Source organism: Chelonia mydas, chromosome 7 (genome assembly GCF_015237465.2).
Source record: "Chelonia mydas isolate rCheMyd1 chromosome 7, rCheMyd1.pri.v2, whole genome shotgun sequence".
Taxonomy (NCBI): Eukaryota; Metazoa; Chordata; order Testudines; family Cheloniidae; genus Chelonia; species Chelonia mydas.
The window spans coordinates 79,430,618-79,446,285 of NC_057853.1; the positions used below are offsets into that span (position 1 = coordinate 79,430,618).

General features: G+C 38.8%; 1 protein-coding gene across 3 annotated transcripts in view; it reads right to left on the reverse strand.

The window, feature by feature from the left end:
• The window catches only part of CTNNA3 (catenin alpha 3), an 891,674-nt gene that overhangs the window by 811,707 nt on the left and 64,299 nt on the right, over nt 1-15,668 (reverse strand). For all 3 annotated transcript variants that reach the window (XM_037904831.2, XM_037904833.2, XM_043550666.1), the window contains exon 5: nt 3,447-3,566. In XM_037904831.2, the coding sequence (XP_037760759.1) occupies nt 3,447-3,566 (120 nt within the window). The remainder of the gene's footprint in view (nt 1-3,446; nt 3,567-15,668) is intronic.

Genomic DNA, 15,668 nt, shown 5'->3' on the forward strand with positions numbered 1-15,668 from the left:
CTGAACTGCCTTCCTGCAATCTCAAACCCAAATGTCTCTGCTGCAAAAAGCAACGTCATCCTCCTTCACTGAAATGATCAAAGAAGGTAGATTATCTGGCCACTATCGTGTCAGAGAAGAAAATGACACACATACCAGCTCCCTTGACAAAGCTCAGCCCTGTTTGCAAAATTGGAGATTCTAAAGCACTGAGGAAAGGCTGAGCTAGCACATGCCAAAAGTTTTGTCTGTCTTAGTTATTGAAAGCCAAAGAGGAATTCCCAGGTCTACTGCTGACAGAGGTAATCAAGGACTCTTTAGAGAGGGCTACCCTGAAGTGGAAGACATTCTGACTGATTCTGAAGAAAATGTCACTTAAGTGACCTTACCAGCCTGATCTTTATCTACCCTTGTGACCACAACATTAGTAGTTTGGTCAACAGCAGTTTAAAAAAAAAAAAGTCATAATGACATTACAAATGTGCTCTTAAAACAAGTTGTTTTTTAGTATCTGTCCTATAAAAACTTCAAAATCATTATTTCCATTTCTGTACTGCAATTTCAGGTCTTCTCTAGTTTTCTCACTCCTAAGAAATAAGGATCGAAGCAGACAAAAAAAAATAGCAAATTTAAAAGAAAGATTCATCACTCTGACTGTGAAAGTTCTTCTGTGTTGTTGTACCTCATGCAGATTAATTTCCATATTGTAGAGAACTTCTGGTTCGTTCCCCCAGTAGATGGCAGTGAATCAGTATCTTACCAACAGGACTGGTTGTTTTACAGCACTGAGAGTGATATATAAACTGTTAGCTATTAGAAGTGGGCCTGAACTGGAAAACCAGATTCAAATATCACTTAAATGTGAAGAAGTTCAGATTCTGATCAGGTCTGAACTTGTGGGGTTTGGTCTGATTTCTAATGGCAGCCTCTTCCCATATACACTATTCTATTTTCCAGGCAAAAAGCAATCAAAGTGTATCCTGTGGGTAGGAGATTAGACAGCTCTCACCCTGCAGGTTCTCCTGTAAATCCTACCAAGAATTATGTTATATTGGCCGATAGAAACAGGTTCAGCAGTAGCATAAGCAAAAAACAGAACTCAAATGTACAAATATGGACAAAATCTTTGATGTGCTGGGTAAAGGGATGCAATGTACATCCTCACCCTTTATGCAATGTCTTCTTCGATTGAAAGGAGGAACACATTTTGTGACTAATATCTTTAATAAGAGAAGTGGTTTTGGAGAAGGCAATTTAATGTAGAGATGAAAGACAGCAGGAAAGGATATTGAGGAGATGCTTGTGACCCAGACAGGGAGGCAAGCGTAACAAGATAGTCTCAAAATGTTTTGGAAATACAGACTAGTGAGACCAGAGACGGGGGGGGGGGGGTGTCAAGGTTCCAGGAAATGCAAGAGTAAACCAGGGTCTGTGAATAGGAGAGAAGCAGAGAAACCAAATGCCAATCCAAGAAGAAATGAAATGTGTAACTAAAGAGTCTGCTAGGGAATGAGGGATTTATTATGTGACATTAAATGGAACTTTGCAAGGCAAAGAGTGAGAATTCAGAGTAAAGAGATAATTGCAAATAAAGTGCAGTTCTACTCTGAAGAGTGACTATAGAATTAGCACCATCTCACTCAGATATGCTCCCTGAGCCCTTACAGATGACATTTATTATGCTCAACGTAAATTATGAGATCAGATAAGAAACCCATTAGAAGCAGAAAAAGACATTATTCATTACTAGAAACAGCACCTTCTAGCTATTGAGTGGCTTTATATCAAAGGGCACAAAATCTGTGTCCCATCTCACTAGAGCTGGTCAAAACTCAGGGTTTCCATCTCATGTGAGATTCTGACATTTTAAAGTTTTGTTTTCATTCTCAATTAGAAAAAAAAATCAAAATTATATTTTGGAAAAATTGTGTTGTGGATTGTGTTCTCACTTTTTATATTTTTACATTATTTCATGACTTGTCAGTTGTGCATTTTATGCACTACTACTATTTTATGTCATTATGACATGTCAGTAGTAGTTGAAATATTTCTATTTATTTTTATTTTTGAAGTCATTAAAGGTGGCAGGTACTGAATGAACATCTTTTCTAAATCAAGTGTGTTCTGTTTGTTGTGAAATGGAACAGTTCGACAATACTACTACTGCCATGTCATAAAATGTCAAATATAAAAATGAAAAAACTTAAATTTGAAACAAAATTTCAGAATTCCAAAGGCAAATTTTTCCCAACACACAGTTTGTTTTGAAATGTCTCTTTCATGGAAAATTATCAAAATCAATACAATTTTGTGAAAATTTCTGTTTTGTCAAATCAGGAAAACACCATCTATCATCATAGTGAAACACACCCAGGCAACTTGTTCCTTGCCTTGCCTAACACAAGAACAAGTTATTCATGTTTTCAGAAACAATCAGCCTCTGAACCTTTTCCTAAATTTTAAACAAACAATCTAATCAATCAATTTTCTTATTTAAACGCCTGCTGTAACTGATTTTCCCTGAGACAAGTCAGGAAGTAAATTTGACAACACTGACACCTAGTGGTAACATTAAAAGATCAGAGCTAAAATAAAACCATGATCCCGCTCCTTCAATATATTACCAAATATACAAAGCTCAGAAAAATAAAGATTTTAAAAGGCTGCAAAAATATGAACAAAACTACAGAAGCTAATATGAAAACTAAAGTTTCTAAATCAGTCATGCAAAGGGTGAAAATAGCTCTATAAAACATTTTAACAATTGTCTTTGACCTTGATCCTGCAATCACTTGCACATGATTGATATAAAGCATGTGAGTAATCCAATTTACGTCATACGGTATCTAATCTTGAAAATTATTTTTTTAAATTAATTTGGGATTTTGAATTTAAAATACATTAACTGTTTATGTGGAGCAGTCATGTACATAAAGATTTGATACCATTAACTTCTACGGGTGCAGGTCAGAACTTAAATCACTTTATTATCAAACACAAACTTTATTATCCAGTATACAGCATTCATGTTTTCCATATGATAACAAATTATTGTTCTGTCTTAGCAAACAATTGTTTCTTTTGCATGGCAGGTGGTATATAAGATGACTTTGTGATGGAATAACTGCAGAAGGCTCTGCAGAGGTGTTCCGTGGAACCGTGGAGTTTTCCGTAACTTCCCTGTCAGAACCTTGTTTTCATGAGTAGTCACAGTGACTTTACCAAACTACCCTTATGACCCATTAATCTATATGCAGTACTTACTGTGTTATAGTGGCACCTTGCACCCTTTGGATGCTTGATGCCCCTGCTAAATCGAAATCCAAAGCCACCTAATACAAGGTCACTCATATTTAATATAAAACAGAGAACATATCAGTTTGTCTCCCTGAATGATGGCGCACGTGATCTGCTACCCATTCTACCCAGAGATTCTGTGCCCTACCACTAAGTTTCCATATTCTTACCTGTTGACGTCTGTAGGCCAAATAATCTAGATTTTCCAGATCTTTCCCAAGCTTCTGGTAGGTTTTCTGTAGTTCAGATTTACTAGACACGTTTCGTAGAGACTCATATGTTCTTTGAAACTGTGATGGTACAAGAAAAATGTCATCATTCAGATAAATATTGTCTATATAGCTCCATTAGTTAGGTTTTTTTAAAAAACATACTAACATTACGGGCTCTGTTATACTCTCAGATATGTAAGAATACATTGCCACAACTCTTAAAAAGTCTATGCTTTGAGCACTTGGATATAGGGAAATATGTAGAGTCCTGGATTTGAAGTTTATAGTTTGGAATTTCTTAAGACACAATTAGACATTGTCCCTAGCCCTGAAGTTCTGATCCTCACCTAAACTATCCCCAAAATCTGGGTGGTGTTCAGATCCAGGGTTGGAATTTTTTTCTCCTTTTTAAATAAAAAGAGCACATACGTGTTTCCTCATAGATCATGAATTCCCCCAACCCACCAAATATAAGCAGTTTCTTCCTCAGCACTCTCCCAGAAGACTCTTGGAGAATACTCATCTCTAACACATAGTAGTGTGGTAAGGATGAAAAAACACCTCTTATTATCTTGTAAGATGGTGCTGACTGAATCCACTCACGTGGCGCAGTTTGCAGGACTGAAGTTTAAGCCACTTGCATAAGGTCGCATACTATGGGAAAACTACAGGAGTTTGGGATTGAACCTAGTTCTTGATTTACTGTGTAAGTATACTGACCACTTCTTTCCTATGCAGATGATTAACAATTGTATATCACAGTAGACGTGTATGACCTGTCACAGAGACTAAAGACACAGACTCTGACTCCAGAGCTTAGAAAATACTAGAGAGACATACCTGGTATGACTAAGAGGAGAACATGGGGGTGTGGGGACTTTATACAAACAATAAGTCTCCTTGCTCAATTTGGTGTACACTGTATTACTTCCAACTTTAAAATAAGTTTTCCTGTACAATTTATTAATGTGTGTAGTAAAGCAGCAGCCACAGACCCTAATTGGGAGCAGAACCCTGTGTGCTAGCCACTGTACAAACAAAAAAAGACATGGTCTGTCTATGAACAGCTTACAGTTTTAGACAAACTTTTCGGCTAAGGGTGTAGAAGATGGAGGGGACACATTCTAGTATACATTTTCTTTTATTCATTATTTAAAATTCTGAAATTACACATAGCATTTTTCATTTATTGATTTCTAAGCACAAAGTGTCATTCCCTTTTCTTCAGGAGGGAGAACTGAGGGACAGAGAGGTGAAGTGACTTGACCAAGCCTACACAGGAAGTATTTAGATTTTTCTGTCACAGTAGGGGTGGGTTTTGAGGAGAAAATGGTTACATAGCCTACAAGATCAGGGAAGCTCATTGGTCCATTTTGTAAATCATACGTTGTAGATAAGTGGCCTATCAAGACCCATATCCTGTCCCAATAATGGCTGATACCTCAGAGGAAAGTGAAAACCTTTCATAGCCCACTGCACCAGTTATTTAATGTTGTACATAGGGGAAAATATTCCCCTCACAACCCTGGAGCTGAAATATGCTCTAGGATGTACACAAGATTTGAGGACGGACAGTCTTGCCATTAAGGCAGTGGACTGTAGACTACGAGACGTGTTAGATTCCTGGCTCTGCCACAGCCTTCTTGTAATTTTCCGCAAGTCACTTCACCTCTTTCTTTGGCAGTTCACCATCTGTAAATATACTGAAACATTCCGTTATTATGGTGATGAACACCATAGGAGAGCCTATAAATAGTTACTAGTTTGCATCAAAGGAGTAGCAGTATCAGTGATCAAATGTACACCCGTCTAATAAACCCAAAGCGGCTCTGTATTCTGCAGCAACCAGCCTTAAAGATTCATTGCATGTTACAAGTTTTATTTGTTTCATTTCTTGTATGTAAGTGAATACAGTGCTTGTAACGTCTACACAATCTGCAGCACTGGAGAATGAAGCACTGTATTTAAATAGCTCAAAGTAAGAAATTGCCACTTGCAGGTTGGTTTTTTTGGGGCGAGAGGAGTTTGTTTTTTGTTGTTTTGTTAAATAGCATTTAGGAAGAAGTTCCCTCTACTGGCTTGATCTCTGTGACAACACTCACAACAGGTACCTCAGGGTATCTGTATATGATTGAGAGAAGACAGGGAGTGAGATGTACCCTGTTCCCTTCACACTTTTCTATCTCATATCCATTGTAAAAACTGCAATTGGGTGCCTCACCTCTGGCCTAGAATTCCTTGAACTTGCAACACTTTGCATTCATTAATTCACACTATAAGCATTAGAGCAGAACTTTAGCTGAGGTCAGGCTGAACAACACTATCTACAATGATTTTTCCTATGTGCAGGTAAGAAGCCATGAGTATTGCAGCTGCACCAGTTCAACAGGTACCTGAACACCAAACCACAACATAGTGCTCCACATATGGACGTTACCCAAAAGCTTCCACTGACAGTAGCAAAGCTGAATAGTATGGGGAGGGGTCTTTCAAGAGTCTGGAATACACTAATGAAATGATCATAAGGTGTAGTCTTCGTATGGAGCAGAGAAACAGTTATCTAAAATGGTGTCAAGGCACTAGACCACAAAAATACAAGCAAAGCAACAAATCATTTCATGCAACAACAGAGTGTGGGACAATAGGCGCCTATATAATACAAAAACCCTGAATATCTGAACTGTTCCTATAGAATCAGGATATCTGGTCACCCTAAATGGGGAGGTCTCCTGTCATACCACTATCCCTGCAAGCCCGTGCACTATATCTTACATCCTGCAGTGGCCCCACAGATTAATAATGCTAAAAGCCAAAAACCTCTCACTCCAGATCATCATATTAGGAGCCTCCTGTGTCTGGTAATGAGACTGCAGGGATCAGTGAATCACTGCTAGTGGGGGAAAAACCACATGTATAACTGATAGCTCTCCTCAGGAGGCTAAATATCCAAGAAATAGCCCCAAGAGGCTATAAAGTTGGCAGCGATATTCCACGAAAGTGGAAGAGACATCTTTCTCAAGAGGAGAGTGGATGAAAAAACAGTGTTTTCCCTCAGAATAAAAATATACAAATAAGCTAACTATAAGCAAATGAACATAAGTTTGTCCTGTTCTCAGGAGGATGCAGTGAACTGGCTGTGACAAAGGTTATCATAATCATTTTTAAATCTACAAGGCACATACAATCTGCCTACATCTCTCAAGCTATCATGGTCTGGCCCCAGTCTTTCTTCCTCCAAGAAACTTTCACATGTATTGTTCTGAGATGGGGGAGGGGAGAAGAGTCCAGCCCCCACTCCCCACACTTTCGGTTAACTATTTAAATCATCAGAGGTAACCAGAAATAAAACAGTTTTTAGATGCTCATTTTCCTCATTACTTCACCAAGATAGACACATCCCAGTCCCTAGAAGTTCAGGAGAAGTACCTTCATAGTTTCCTTTACCTAAAGACTTCCCTGTCTCTTTTCTCTCTGATTACATACAAGATGCAGCTGTCTTAAAGGAGTTAGGTTCAATAGCATCCAGCTGAGCATTCTCTGTTTCCCTGAGCTGAGGAAGAAACTCCCCTGGGTCCATGTGGCACCTGTAACACTCCTGAACCATTGTCTGGTTTGATGACACTTCTTATGAAGCAAGCTGGATTGGGAGGGTATCATGACATTGAGGGTCTTACTGCCTATCAGGTTTTACTGTCTATCAGGTTACCATAAATAACTGTATAGCACTTTTCAAAATACATAGGCTTCCCTTCTGATTGGGTCCATGAACAGTACTACACTCCTTTTGTAATAAAAACCAAAATCAACATTCATAAAACTTGAGCCAGAGTAAGAGGAAAGAGCTGTTTTGGTAATAACACACAAAAAGTGGATATCACATCATCTAGGAACCAAGCATCCATTGTCAAGATAGTAACAAATGAACACTGAATGTCTCCCAAGTAGGAAACAAGGTGGATGAACTTGTAACATGGGCCTTAGAATGAATGGGACAATTTTCAGAATCCCATTTTGGATAACATTAAGCAATTGGAACATCAAATGTGATTCTGGATCAGATGATGGTCTAGGTGGTAAGCTAATTAGTAGGACGGTGTTGTCAATACTGTCTCTTCATATACAGGACGTTGGAAATCTAGCATAGTGTGGGCATTATCTGAAAATGGAAGATATTCTAAGTGATCTTGGACTGTGATTATGGTTCCATTTATCTGAAAACTTGATTTAAAGTTAGGGAATGGAGAATTTATTCTGTGGTTCAAGTTCTTTATCCCCAGCCTTTAATAATGACGGTCAAAAGTCTCTATGTATTTCAGCTTGCCTCTGCATTTTCTGTTAAAGTCTCTGTTTCGTTGACTATCATGGGAGCTTGGTTTGGCTGTTGCAAGAAAATTAATTCATAATATTGGCATTGGCAGAATATCAGTCATACAATGGGGAGTTTCTCTGTAGTTTCTTAAGAAACAGTTTAATTCTTCTTTTATGTAATGTTTTGTTCCAGCTACCATCAATAGCAAGTTTTCCAGAATCCTCATAAAACAGTCTATTTTACCTCTGGTGAAGTTCAAGGTTATTCAAATCTCAAGTTTTGGTTAATGCCCATCTCTAATGTGAACCTGAGGTATTCTGGCATGAACCTTGGCACGGTCCATATTGCTGAAGAATGGAGTTTTATGAATATCATACACAATTCTCTGTCCAGATTTAGCAGGTCTCCCTTGGCAAAGATGGCAATCACAGTATGAGAAATCAGAATCAGCAGCAGCAGGAGGTCACCAAAATCCAAGAAGACTTCTAACAAAGGTAGATCAGACAGTTTAAACAAAGGGGGCACAGTGTTTTCCAATGCTGCATCTAGAACAGACATGATTTGATGCAGTATTCCAGACTATTATGATAGCTTTGGCTGGGAATCACAATTTTTACTGAAGTAGCTGATTTGTCTTTATAAATCCCAATGTCCCAAGAGAGAATGAAATGCACATTTGCTTCAGCACCTTCAGTTGTTGTATAGGTAGCACATGCAGACTGTATGAACATAACAACAGCCATGCTGGGTCAGACCAAAGGTCCATCTAGCCCAGTATCATGTCTTCCGATACTGGCCTATGCCAGGTGCTCCAGAGGGAATGAACAGAATAGATAATCAAGTGATCCATCCCCTGTTGCCCATTCCCAGCTTCTGGCAAACCGAGGCTAAGAACACCATCCCTCCCCAACCTGGCTAATAGTCATTGATGGAGCTATCCTCCATGAATTTATCTAGTACTTTTTTTTAACCCTGTTATAGTCTTGGTCTTCACAACATCCTCTGGCAAAGAGTTCCACAGGTTGACTGTGTGTTGTGTGAAGAAATACTTCCTTTTGTTTTTTTTAAACCTGCTCTCTATTAAAAGGAAGATGTCTGGAGAAGTAATCAGCAGTATTAAGTTTTCCAGGACTACATATCAATGCAGTGTCAAATTCATAGTTTCAACATCTTCAACACAAACTGGACTAGGTAGATGGAAGAAGGCATCATTTAACATGTATTGCAAAGTCTTATAATTGGTAACAGTATGCTGATGTCCATACAGGTAGAAGTGGAAGTGCAGACTTCCCCAGATGACAGCAAGCATTTCTATTTCAATTTGTGAATGATATTTGACTAGTCAGAGTTTTTCTGGCATATGTCTGAAAATCAAGCTGAGTCATAACAGTGACACTTTCAATTAGGTTATAAGAGGCCCTTAATCTGTTGTAATTTTACATTCCTCATTCAGATTCAGGGCCAACTCTACAACAGAAGTAGAACAAATAGTCTGCCACTGCAGAATATGGAGTAATGGTTCTTTTCCAGTTTGTCTAAGGAAGGGAAAAAACCTGAGAGCCGTTGCTGTTCTGAATATCAATATTATCACCCTTCATTATGCAAGGCAGAAAATACAGCACTGATCTATTTTATTTTACCTTGTTAAATACTTTTTAAAAATATATGGCTGAATATGAGTTGAATTAAGGAAAAGAAGCAAATTTAATCTCCATTTTGAAAAAAGAAGGCAATTCATTCAAAAGTGCCTTAATGTTTTAATATGCACTGCTGCTTTAAAAGACTAAATTATACTAAATGTACTATTTTAAATCACTATGGGACAGGTTTGGGAGAACCATTAAAAAGCACTCTCAAATTCCAATTACTGAATACACACTTATGAAAAAACTATTGCTCTCATGATATTTTGCTGTAATGGAATGGACTTGGGCCTGCCTCTATAGATTTTTATGGAGAATAGGTCACACAGTACCCTCAATCCAGGAAACATCAGATGATCTTGCGCTCAATGGATTGAAGACATGCATTTGATTATAAAGAGTACGTAATATGTTTTGTGAGCATTTATTCATTTCTGCTTCCCAAAGCAAAGGTGAGTTATTAAATGAAATTTGTCTGGATCAGAATGATCTGTGCATGCCTGAGTTACAAATAACTGTTGAGCAGATGAAATAATACTGACTTCATTGTTATACTAGCAACTAATAATCTACTAGAACAAAATGAATTTCCAAGGCCATTTTACCAAACTAAAATTTGCCCCCTAAGATTAGAATTCAGAAGATATTCCACAGAGAATGACTTTCATGTTATTGTCATTTACCCCCTGAATATGATGCTTTAGATTTACTTCAGTTTGAATGTTGCTGTAGCGGTGAATTAAAAGGTTGTAGAAACACAGTAATGACCATTTAACAACAAGGCATTTAGGAACACGTTTTGTGCTGTGTTTGTGCAGTTTGACACAATGGAGTCCCAATACCTGACTGGGGCTGCTAGGCACTTCAACAATAATAAATAAATAATAATTTGGTGAAAATACCTGCCCATTTTTATTTACCTTAATCCCATCTTCAGGTTTCTCAAGTACCTTTCTATCCCCTCCATCTTTAGAAATAACACTAGTTTCTCCAACTCAATTATACTCTTCACTTCTAATATATTAAGCAGCAACTTATTCCATATACCTATTACCCTTTGCATCAAGTAGTTCTCTCTAAGCTCCTCATTATCTTTTTTTAGTTCAGAAATTCTCATTTTTTAATCCTTTACCGTTAAGACAAATATACTTCCATCAGTTTTATAAATCTTTCATTTAAAGTTCTGTTAAGTCACTTCCAAAATCTCTTCTTTCCTATTTAGAATAAGACCAGTTCCTTCACCCCTTTTTTCATATCTGGGCTGTGTAAACAGCTTGCATAGAACTTCACACATATGAATCTGAGATGGATGTGGTTCATTTTCTCTCTCTCTCTCTCTCTCTCACACACACACACACACACACACACACACACACACACACACACACACGAATGAAACCAGTGCCCTCCCTTCCACTGGGCTCCTTGGCCCAGGCCTCCCCTTCTCCTTCCCCATAAGGAGTTAATGGGGTGCACCCTCCCAGCAGGGTCTTCTTGAGTGCAGCCTATTATGCTGCCTCCTCCACTTCTCATAAAGGTTTTTATTAGTATATAGGCTTGTTTGCCAGCCTGAGATAGAATTTTGGGTTTGACATTTTAATACTCTTATATCTTATACTAATATATGTAAAAAACAATAAACAAAGAGACTGTGTGTTGCATTTCCCACAACCAGACTGGGCTTTTAGTACAATGGGAAAAAATAAGGGATACAGCTAAAGTGTAACTGGGCATGGTGGGAATGTATAAGCACACACTTGAAGACAGCCTCAACTCCTTATCTCAAGGCAAGGTCAAGCAACCAGTTGGGAGGGGCGAGAGAGGATTGCGAGGGGGAGGGGAGGTAAAACACTAAAAGACCAGAGAAATACCTGCCCCTGACTGGAGTACAACCTCACTCCTTGCCCCTCCCATGGGATACAAAAAAGGTGGGATGAAGACCCCAACTCACAACCCTACCAAACAGAACATGACCATAAGTTGTAAGGGGTGCAACTAGGGGTGTGTACTGAAGATATATTTGGGCCTGCTAAGGAGGGGGAATGGGAGGTGGGAATGGGGAACTGGGGACATGGGATAAAGGCTCTGAGGTGTCAGAGCTCAGAAGGGGGACATGCGGTAAAGGCTCTGCAGCATCAGAGCTGGGAATGGAACACTGGGAAACAGAAGTAGTAAGATGCTCCTTCTTTAGTGACTCTCATATTATGTACCTTAGAGACTAACCAATTTATTTGAGCATAAGCTTTTGTGAGCTACAGCTCACTTCATCGGATGCATACTGTGGAAAGTGTAGATCTTTTTATATACACACAAAGCATGAAAAAATACCTCCCCCCACCCCACTCTCCTGCTGGTAATAGCTTATCTAAAGTGATCACTCTCCTTACAATGCATATGATAATCAAGTTGGGCCATTTCCAGCACAAATCCAGGTTTTCTCACCCCCCCCCCCCCCCCGACACACACACACAAACCCACTCTCCTGCTGGTAATAGCTTATCTAAAGTGACCACTCTCCTTACAATGTGTATGATAATCAACGTGGGCCATTTCCAGCACAAATCCAGGGTTTAACAAGAACATCTGGGGGGGGGGGGTAGGAAAAAACAAGGGGAAATAGGTTACCTTGCATAATGACTTAGCCACTCCCAGTCTCTATTCAAGCCTAAGTTAATTGTATCCAATTTGCAAATGAATTCCAATTCAACAGTTTCTCGCTGGAGTCTAGATTTGAAGTTTTTTTGTTGTAATATAGGAACTTTCATGTCTGTAATCGCGTGACCAGAGAGATTGAAGTGTTCTCCGACTGGTTTATAAATGTTATAATTCTTGATATCTGATTTGTGTCCATTTATTCTTTTACGTAGAGACTGTCCAGTTTGACCAATGTACATGGCAGAGGGGCATTGCTGGCACATAATGGCATATATCACATTGGTGGATGTGCAGGTGAACGAGCCTCTGATAGTGTGGCTGATGTTATTAGGCCCTGTGATGGTGTCCCCGAATAGATATGTGGGCACAGTTACAACAAAAAAACTTCAAATCCAGACTCCAGCGAGAAACTGTTGAATTGGAATTCATTTGCAAATTGGATACAATTAACTTAGGCTTGAATAGAGACTGGGAGTAGCTAAGTCATTATGCAAGGTAACCTATTTCCCCTTGTTTTTTCCTACCCTCCCCCAGACGTTCTTGTTAAACCCTGGATTTGTGCTGGAAATGGCCCACCTTGATTATCATACACATTGTAAGGAGAGTGGTCACTTTAGATAAGCTTTTACCAGCAGGAGAGTGGGTTTGTGGGGGGGTGGGGGGGTGAGAAAACCTGGATTTGTGCTGGAAATGGCCCACCTTGATTATCATACACACTGTAAGGAGAGTGGTCACTTTAGATAAGCTATTACCAGCAGGAGAGTGAGTTTGTGTGGGGGGGGGGGTGTGAAAACCTGGATTTGTGCTGGAAATGGCCCAACTTGATTATCATACACATTGTAAGGAGAGTGGTCACTTTAGATAAGCTATTACCAGCAGGAGAGTGGGGTGGGAGGAGGTATTTTTTCATGCTTTGTGTGTATATAAAAAGATCTTCTACACTTTCCACAGTATGCATCCGATGAAGTGAGCTGTAGCTTACGAAAGCTTATGCTCAAATAAATTGGTTAGTCTCTAAGGTGCCACAAGTACTCCTTTTCTTTTTGCGAATACAGACTAACACGGCTGTTACTCTGAAACCTCTCATATTATGGGCTGGGACAGAGATACTTCATAATCCCTATTGTGGTACTAAGGGAAACTTATTCCCTAGCAATAGCTTATTAGAATAAAAGAATCATTAAATCATTTCACACTTCCTCGGGAATCCCCATGGTTTGTAAAGTCACCTTGCTGGGGGTTGGGGCATCTCTCATTGTCTCTAGGTGACACTGAAGAAGTAGTAGTGTATCCATTATTCTGCTGCAATAAAAGATGGTCGTTTCACAAAGCCCTATTCCTAAGTAGTTGTTTAGTATGTGCATTACGTGTGTCATTTATGTTGCAGTAATTCTGCCACAAATTGTAGAGTGGAAAAATACATAGACCTATAAATACTGATGCTAGAAATACAAATAACCCATATCTGTCCCCTCTGTGGCATGCACAAACTTCAGAAGTAGTAGCAAGAATTTTTTCGGTTGGCTGATCTGTAAATAAAGATCTGCAAATCCAGATCGACTACAGTAAAGCAACCAAGGAACTAAAGCCTCTCTCAGATACTCCTGTGCATCTCTTTAAAATTACCCACAATTTTTTGAGAGCCATCCCTCATTATGGGCTTGACCCAAAACTTGTGGAACTCAGTGGAAAGTCTACAATAGTGTTTGATGTGATTTGGATCAAGACTATGCTTACCTACATTCACATTTAATTTTTTATGTTACATTGCATCATATCAGGGCATCAAAACTGTAAGCACACATCACTAGGACAATACACCAGAATAGAATGGGATGACTAAGTGCCTGTTGAAGCATACCATCACATTCTACTCCAATTAGGAGTGGCGCAAATAAAAAAAAATTAATACCAAAAAGCATGAAGCACAAGTCAACTGAGGTTACTCAAATATTCTCCCTTGGGTAAGCAAATCATTTTTACACTGCTCAGAACACTTTTAAGGAGGCTTTGCAGTGAGGAGGAGGAGCAGATAATGATCTTCCCAAAGAAGCCTGGCTTCGCATGTAGCTTCTCATTTCCTACCACTTTTCTTCCTTTTTCTCGTATAGTTTTAAATCACTCTAAGTCAGTGCTTTATAGATATTACTGAGTCTACTGAAGAATGTGTGAAAGATATGTAAATTTAAATAGTAAATCTACAAACAAACAGGTCAAGGAGAAGAAAGAAAATATGCTGGATCAGCAGGATCTGAAATATATTAGAGGAAAGACATGCTGGTGGGCTCTTTGAATAAAAGTTTTCTTACCTTCTTGCTTTTCTCCTCTGATCAATAAGTTCAAAGTCATTCCACCAGTCTATTCATTCACTTAATTAAACATATTGAGCATCACTTCTAAAGTGAATGAGGCTGAAAATGGACTGTTGAATCAAAGGACTAGATGCATGGGATAGACTTTAGTCTGACCATATTGTTCACAATAATGAAGAAGTTATACAGAAGGGTAGGAGATTTTGAATGCTGAAATAAGGGAAATAATGTTTGGGTGGTAGGTCAGAAAAGAGACATTTTGGTAAACATGGATTCCCTTACTATTGTTGATCAATTAAATAAATGAAGAAACTAAAGTGAAAAAATATCACCAATTGCTTCACTGGTAAAGCTTATTCATGCTTCATTTGTTCTGTGTGAGACACCCATAGCAGGTTTACTTTAGAGAAACAGTTCTCTAAAGTTAGTAAATAATACAGTCCTTCCCTCATCACTGCTCAGCCAATGATGTAATCTTTCTTGTGTTTCAATATCTGATTTTGTAGTCATTCAGTATCATACTGAGTAACTTTAATGGATGGAGTTTCTGTGAAACCAATATAAACAATCCCTCCAGCTTCAAGAATGCTCCATTTCTTTTGCATGTGTATCCTTATTGTTTACACTGCTCATGGTGCTAGCCTCCAAAAGCTTACAAGATAAACAGATACCAACGACAAGGGGAAAGGGAAGGGATGCAGAGATACTACAAAAAACAAAGAGAGAGTGTGATGAAACCTAGCATGCATTTTGATAATTGCAAAATGTTTGCTCTGATTTTTTGTTTGTATTTATAGATTTGATATCTACTTTATTTGCTCATTTGGTCAATGAAAATAGTACCTGATTTTTAAACCAGCTGCTTCCATAAAGATTATTGCATGGTATCTGTAGACTAGTAGAGTAAGCAACATTTTCAGTGACTCTCCTAGAAACCAAGGACTCCAATTCAAATCTCACTGAATCGTTCCTTTGACTTCAAGTTGAGTTGGATCAGTCCCTAAAAGAACAGATTGTGGCTCTTGACACAGCCATATCTAACACTCAGATACAAGGGACAGGTCAATACAGTGGAGGGTCTTAGAGGCAGAGAATATGTCAGCATCTCTCAACCTGCTCTCTCCCCTGCCTCAAGGGGATGGGGGGGGAGAGAATCAAGTCTGGACTGTGCTGTTTATGGAGACATAAATGTGATGTACTTTCCTTTCTCCTATCACTTTGTTTTGGGTAATGAATTTGGTCTAGACAGCGTATGTGGCAT